Source organism: Mus pahari, chromosome 7 (assembly GCF_900095145.1).
Source record: "Mus pahari chromosome 7, PAHARI_EIJ_v1.1, whole genome shotgun sequence".
NCBI lineage: Eukaryota > Metazoa > Chordata > Mammalia > Rodentia > Muridae > Mus > Mus pahari.
The window spans coordinates 55,643,810-55,651,366 of record NC_034596.1 but is presented as its reverse complement, the minus strand read 5'-3'; the positions used below and the strand labels follow the sequence as shown (position 1 = coordinate 55,651,366).

The 7,557-nt window shown below is 41.8% G+C and overlaps 1 protein-coding gene across 1 annotated transcript in view; it reads left to right on the top strand.

Moving 5' to 3' along the window:
• Positions 1 to 666: 666 nt before the first annotated feature.
• Sec23a (Sec23 homolog A, coat complex II component) overlaps positions 667 to 7,557 on the top strand; it is a 40,647-nt gene continuing 33,756 nt past the window's right edge. The window contains exons 1-3 of the mRNA XM_029540959.1: positions 667 to 898; positions 4,302 to 4,381; positions 5,520 to 5,664. Of these exons, the coding sequence (XP_029396819.1) occupies positions 674 to 898; positions 4,302 to 4,381; positions 5,520 to 5,664 (450 nt within the window). The 5' untranslated portion in view covers positions 667 to 673. The remainder of the gene's footprint in view (positions 899 to 4,301; positions 4,382 to 5,519; positions 5,665 to 7,557) is intronic.

Genomic DNA, 7,557 nt, shown 5'->3' with positions numbered 1-7,557 from the left:
CCTCCCTCTCCTCCCTCTCTTCCTTCCCTCCCCCCCCTCCCTTTCCCACTGTGTGTGTGTATGTGTATGTATGTATGTATTCTGCTTTTTGAAGCAGGGCCTTGCTGTGAATTCAGATTGGTCTTGACTGTTGTTCCTTCTGACTGCCTTCTGAGTTTTGGCATCAAGGGTATGCATCAGCAAGACAGCTATACATATGCTTCTAAATTTAATTTTTCTTTACTAATTTTTACATTTAAAATTCATTATTATAATGATGATGAATATTCTCTCTCTGTACGTGTTTCGATGCAGATGTGTGCATACTATAGTGTGCATTTAGGGGTCAGAAGACAATTTTAAGAAGTCATTATTGTCCTACTGTGGGTCCTGGGGATGAACTCAGGTCGTCAGGCTTGTGCCATAGTGCTTTTACCGTTGAGTCATCTTGTCAGCCCTTTAAACTTACTCTCTTTCTCAATGCTGTGCTGTGCCTTGGATCTCTCTCCCCGACCACACATGGCATGTTTCATTTCTGTATGGTTTTCTTAGAATTCCATTGTATACACTATTAATATATTTTACTGTTTGCATTTTTAATTAGTTCCTGATTGTCTTGAATATTGTGCTAAAATATTACTACCTTTATAAATCCCTTTCTTTCTGCACTTTCTTTTTACAGCGTGGCCCCCAGATGCCTTTGATCTTTCTCTATGTCGTTGATACTTGCATAGAAGATGAGGATTTACAGGCTCTGAAGGAATCCATGCAGATGTCATTGAGCCTTTTGCCACCTACAGCTTTGGTTGGACTTATTACCTTTGGGAGAATGGTGCAGGTCCATGAGCTTGGCTGTGAAGGCATTTCAAAGAGCTATGTCTTCAGGGGCACAAAGGATCTGTCTGCCAAACAACTGCAGGTGAGGAAGAGTGGGAGTCTGGACCCTGGACTTGTGTACTGTGTATGTTAGTGAATGCTTTCTAGATGCATGTATTTTAAAAAATATGATGACTCATTCCAATTGTATTATGACTTTAACTTTAGTGTTGACATCAGTTTTATTTATTGTGTCATTTAACTGTCATACAAATGAAAGACTTTTCTACTTTCCATCTCTCCATGACCACATATATAACTTGTTTCATTTCTGTGATGGCTTTATTAGAATTTTATTCTGTACACTTATGAGGCTCTCACCATGTGCACTGTTTGGATAGTCACTATTTGTGTGCAAGTTCGTGTGTGGGTGGAGGCCTTAGGCCCACCTAAGGCGTGGCTAGTCATCAGGTGTCCTCTACTTTCTTTTGTCTTTCACTGGCCTAGAACTTAAGGACTAGACTAGGCTGGCTGGCCCTTGAAGCCTCAGGGATCCCTTCACTAGTCTCTACCACTCTAGTGGATTGCAGGTTTGCTCCATTACACTGGATTTTTAAATGCTTTGTGGGATTGAACCCAGGTCTCCATGCTTTTGAGGCAAACACTTTACTGACTACACTGTAGTTAGCCCAAGACTATCTATCTACTTTTAACTGTATCTTTAAACTTCGATGTGACTGAAGGCATTTTACTGGTCTCTACCTCAGCCTACTGAGTGCAGGGCACAGGTTTGCATCACCGTGCTTGTCTCTAAAGCCTGTTCTTTTTGTAGCTTTGCTGATAAGGAAAGAGACAGTTTGAGAATTTGTTAGAGATCCTTGAGATGGTCGAGTGAGTTTACATGGAAGAGGAGGAGACTAGAGATCATGAGTGAAAGTAAGAGATGAGCCTGGGCAGCTTCCGAGGAGGAGGTGGAGTTCTGTCTGGAGGACAGGAGGCAGAAAAAGGAGGACCATTTGGTTCTGTGAAGCTGGAGAAGTGGGTACAGGTTGAATATATAACATTCTTTGAAACAGAAGTATTTTGCAAGTTTTGGAACTCTATGTAGATTAGGTTGGTTTTAAATTCAGAGATCTGCTTGCTTTACCTCATGAGTACTAGGTTTTTGGGAATATTTTTATTCATGGGTATGGAATTATGATGGTGTGGACATAGAGTACTTCTATCAACTAAGAAGTTATGGCATGATAGCCGATGTACTCTCAGGGGCCCACCATTGTGTGTGCTCCATTATTGACTGAGACGTCATGATGTGGCATGACATTGTACAGAAAGAGATATTTTGGGGATGATATCCAAGTATAAGCTAAAATAATTGATGTTTAATATATGTATGCTTATAGACACAACCTGAATGTAGCTTTATGGAATATGTTTAGTACATCTGTACTTTGACTGTAGTGCATCATGTGAGGTCATGTGTGGAATTTTCCATTGTGGCATTCTGGTAACACTTAGAAACATTCAGGTTTTGGAGCATTTCAGGGTTTGAGTTTTTTGGATTAGGCATACAAGCTGTTATAAGGATGTCTGCTTTTCAGGATGGTCACGAGAATAAAACAGATTATGCCTTTAAACTTTTGCTTTTATTAATAGCAAATTATACATTTTTAAAGAGAAGCTTAGTTCTCACTGTGGCCACTTAAATTATATAGTACAAATGTGGCATCGAGAACAGGCAAGTGATTGTCAATACAACAAAAGTGTTCTTTTAATATAACATTTTTATCTTCTTTCTGTGTTCAGCTAAAAAGAATCTGGCCTTTCTGCACAAATAGCCTGAGATTCCAATGTTAAAGTCTTCTAGTTGTTTAATTGTAAATTTCTCCTCATAGTGATATTCAGTGTAGTGTAAATAGCAAAATCTGAATTAAAATCCTATGCTATTTATATTAAGTAACCTCAGAATATATTTTTTTTTCAAGACAGGGTTTCTCTGTGTAGCCCTGGCTGTCCTGGAACTCACTCTGTAGACCAGACTGGCCTCGAACTCAGAAATCCGCCTGCCTCTACCTCCCGAGTGCTGGGATTAAAGGCATGCGCCACCTTCACCCGGCACAAATGTTACATTTCTTTATTCTCTCTCTCTGTCTCTCTCTCTGTCTCTCTCTCTCTCTGTGTGTACATACCACTGTGCACACATTGAAATCAAGGGACAGCTGTGGTATTGGTTCTCTCTTGCATGTTGCATCCAGGTCCTGGGATTGAGTTTCGGTTGTCTTGTTTGCCAGCAAGCCTCTTCACCTGTCCAGCCTTCTCTTTCCTCCCTTGGAAACCTTGCCTTCTTATTGGCTGTGTTAGTTCTCTTGTTTCCTGAGTAGTCCATGCATCACTGGGCCTAGCTTGTCATTATTATTTTTTGTGAGAATAGTATTTCTGAAGAGTTTAGCTCAGAGTTTGGTGCATAGTGAAAAGTTGCTCCTTCTGACGGCAGTCCAGGAGCACGGTAGTCCAGGAGCACGGCAGTCCAGGAGCACGGTAGTCCAGGAGCACGGCAGTCCAGGAGCACGGCAGTCCAGGAGCACGGTAGAAGTAGGTCAGTTATTTTCTTTGTAGATAGGTAGATTTTCTGATTGCTAAATACTTTTGCCATAATACTAAACAATACTAGGCATTTCTAGATTAAGAAAATTGCAGTAAGGCATCATTTTTATGTATAGAAAAGGATTATGTACATCTGTGAAATCCAAAACAAAACTGGGATTTTTATAAGTCATTTAGCTTGAAAATCATGAATTGATTTATATCCCCAATGTGATTCTATGTACTGTTTTTTGTTTTTTTTTAAACAGATTTCTTTTCTTTTTAAAAAGTGTGTGTGCATGCGCTTGTTTGTGTGCATGTGAGCACAGTTGCCTGCAGAGGTAGAAGAGAGCATTGGATTCCCTGGAGCTGGGGTTATATATGGCTGTGGGTCACCTGCTACAGGTGCTGGATCAGACCCTGGTCTTCTGTAAGAGCTGCAAGGCTCCCTCCTCTCCTTTATGTGCTTCCTCACCGCGCTGAACTTACAGTTCTATACTGCTTTAGTAGATAGCTTCATTCCTTCCGGATTTCTAACTACCATGGGAGCAGAGAGGGTTTTCTTAAAACCACTGTATTCCTGCTACAGAGGAGGTATTTAAGATGATAGTTGCTGAAGGGGATGAATGCGTTTAAGCTAAGAGGAAAGACATTTATGTTCGTCATTGATGTATTACGACTTCACTGGATAAGAAGTACTTCTAAATTAGTATCCTTTTCACTCCATCACATCTTGTACTTGCTCTTCTGGTGAGCTGCTGTGGAGGGAGCTCAGCCTCCACAGCTAGACTGTTTTTGCCTTCTGGAAAAGCAACCTTACGCTTATTTTGTGTTTCTAATTTGTAGTACCTTCAACATTGTAAGAAGCTGATTAATAGTGTGGAAGTAAATAAACTGATCTGATCAAAATCATGTCTTTTCAGGAAATGCTGGGGCTCTCTAAAGTACCTGTTACTCAAGCCACACGTGGTCCTCAGGTACAGCAACCACCTCCTTCCAATAGGTAATTAATATAGCAAACAGAATCCTTTAGTTCAGGCAGGTACTTGAAACATATCATGCCCTCAACTTGGACAAAGACATTAGGTGATATGTAATATTAAGTATTGTTAAGAATATAGATTACAGTAGTATATGGTTTTAAAAAACAAACTATAACTTCTTGTGGCCATTTCTTTTTTACTGAAATGGTTAATTTTTTTATTATTGTGATGTTAGGAGCTTAGTTTTGATATGTTTGTTTTTATTTTTAATTCATAGAATATGTAGTTTGTGGACAACTATGTAAAAATGGGCCTCAAAAGCTTTTAATTTGTCTTTACTGGTAGCTTTTTCTTCTAATCAGAGGTGCTATTAATACAGTTGAGTTAATTGATCTATCTTCTAATTATTTTGGTAACCTTAGAACTTTAAAGCAATTGATAGCGATTGTCTAAGTTCCTTGGCCGGTAGCAGCACAGCACATCCCTGGGAGTGGTGCACAGACTGTAGAGTGGGGCCTCGTTATAGCAACCCCCTTTTCTGGGGGACATGGTCTCGTCTCATGTAGCCAGGTTGGGTGTAGACTCCGTATGCAGTTGGTGATGACTCTGATCTCTTCCCCACCTTCTTAGTGCTAGGACTGTAGGCAGGACCAGCATGTCGAACTCATTCCTCTCTCCTTCCTTCTCCTTCCTCCTTCTTTCCCTCTGCTTCCTCTCTTTCCCCTGACCACTGGAGCATGTATTTCTGTGTCTGTTGCTGGGGATCCAGCCTAGGGTCCCACACTTGCTAAATTGGACCTCTGCTGACTGAGCTACATCTCTAACAGTAACCTGTTTTCTTTTCTTTCTTAATTTTTTTTTTTTTTGAGACAGGGTTTCTCTGTGTAGTCTTGGCTGTCCTGGAACTCACTCTGCAGACCAGGCTGGCTTCGAACTCAGAAATCCACCTGCCTCTGCCTCCCAAGTGCTGGGATTAAAGGCTTGCGCCACCATGCCCAGCGTAACCTGTTTTCAAAGAAACACTCCAGTACATTCTGCTGCACACAGAAATTGAGAACTATTGGTCCGCTGTGTATCACATTTTTTTTTTTTCTATTTTTAAGAGAAATTTGTAAAGTATCACATTGTAAATGGCTTTCGTTTACTGTTGTTTTGCAGGTTCTTACAGCCAGTACAGAAAATCGACATGAATCTCACAGATCTTCTGGGAGAACTTCAGCGAGACCCTTGGCCTGTACCACAAGGAAAGAGGCCGCTGCGTTCCTCAGGAGTGGCGCTTTCCATAGCTGTAGGACTGCTTGAGGTAGTGATGATGAAAGCTTGATTTTGAAATGTAAGAGTTTGTGCGTGTACGCATGTGCACACTCGGAAAGATGTGAGCAAAACACCATGGTGCTGCTTGCTGTGGGTGTCCTTTCCTTTGTCCTTCCTCCTCTTCCTCTGCCTTTACTCCACCTTCATCTTTGCCATCCTTTTCTTCTGTTTTAGTGTACAGTTGAGTTAGTGCTGAGCTTAATGAACAGCGAGCAAGCGGTTCAGGAGAACTTAGCCTTCCGAATGTCAGTCTGCTGTTGTGCACCCCCATGCGTGACTGATCTTTTCTCTCATTCTGAAATCAGGGAGCAGTACTTTCTTTTTAAAGCTCCGCAGAAACCGTAGGTTGTCACCTGTTTTTCTGTCTGTCAGTTGGGTATTTCTTCAGGCTTGATTAATTTCCTGAGTGGCTGGCTCCAAGGGCTTAGGGGAACCTTTACTTAGGTGTCACATATAAAGAGTAAGCAGTGGCCACACCTGATAGAAGAAGTACATGTAGCTGAGACGTGAGAGGAAGGGCATGCCTTCTGTCCACACCACACACTAGGATGCAGCAGGGGCTCAGCTATCCAGGAACTCGGCAAATCCAGTTTATATGATTTTCAGTTATGTCTGGGTGTGCATGTGCTTAGAAGTGCTCTCGGAGGTCAGAGGCAGAGCTGGAGTTATGGGAGTTTGTGAGCCACCTGACATAGTTGCTGGAAATTGAACTGGGTTCTTCTGGTTGGAGAGACCTCCAGCCCCAATTTAATTTTTTTAAAGATTTATTTGTTTTTACTTTGTGTTTATGAGTGTTTTGCCTGCATGTATGTCTGTGTATTGCATGAATGCCTGGCTGCCCCTGGAGGCCAGAAAAAGGCATTGGTTCCCCTGGAACTGGAGTTAGAGATGATTGTGAACTGCTGTGTGGCTGCTGGGAACCAAGCTTGGGTCTTCTGCAAGAACAGCAAGTGCTGCTATCACTGAGCCATCTCTGCAGTATCTCACACCCCATGACTGGTTACTGAAGCTTCACTGAAGAGGGGAGATTGACTGCATCATTGACTAGTGGTGCTCAATTTACAGTCTTTATTCTTGATCTATTAGTAGGACAATTGTTGTGTAAATTTACTCTAGAACTTTCTTGGATTATACTTACTAGTTTTCTTTCATTCCTCTTTCCTCTTTCCTTCCTTCTCTCTCTCTCTCTCTCTCTCTCTCTCTCTCTCTCTCTCTCTCTCTCTTTGTCTTTCTCACTCTTTTCTTGAGATGAGGTTTCTATAGTCAGCAATACTAAAGGCAGCTAAGGAATGCTGACAGTGGGAAAAATAATCTTCCCCAGGAAGAGCATACCAGTTGGTTATCCAATACCTATTGGTCTGGTTATTGTGTAGTACTAGCTGGATTGGAAAAGTATTGTCACAGAGCTCTACCTGCCTCTGCCTCCTGAGTTCTGGAATTAAAGATGTGTACCACTAGCCGGGTGTGGTGGCGCATGCCTTTAATCCCAGCGCTCTTGAGGCAGAGGCAGGCGGATTTCTGAGTTCGAGGCCAGCCTGGTCTACAAAGTGAGCTCCAGGACAGCCAGGGCTATACAGAGAAACCCTGTCTCAAAACAACAACAACAACAACAACAACAACAACAACAACAAAAACCAAAAAAACCCCCAAAGGTGTGCACTACTATTAAAGGTATCGTAGTCAGGGTTACTATTACTGTAATGAAAAAGACTATGACCCAAAGCAACTTGGGAAGGAAAAGGTTTTATTTCACTCTCAGTTCCATATAACAGTTCATCATCAAACGCAGTGAAGGCAGGAATCCAAGCAGGGCAGGAACCTGAAGGTAGGAGCTGTTAAAGAAGCAAGCTATAGAGGCTTACTGGCTTGTTCCTCATGGCTT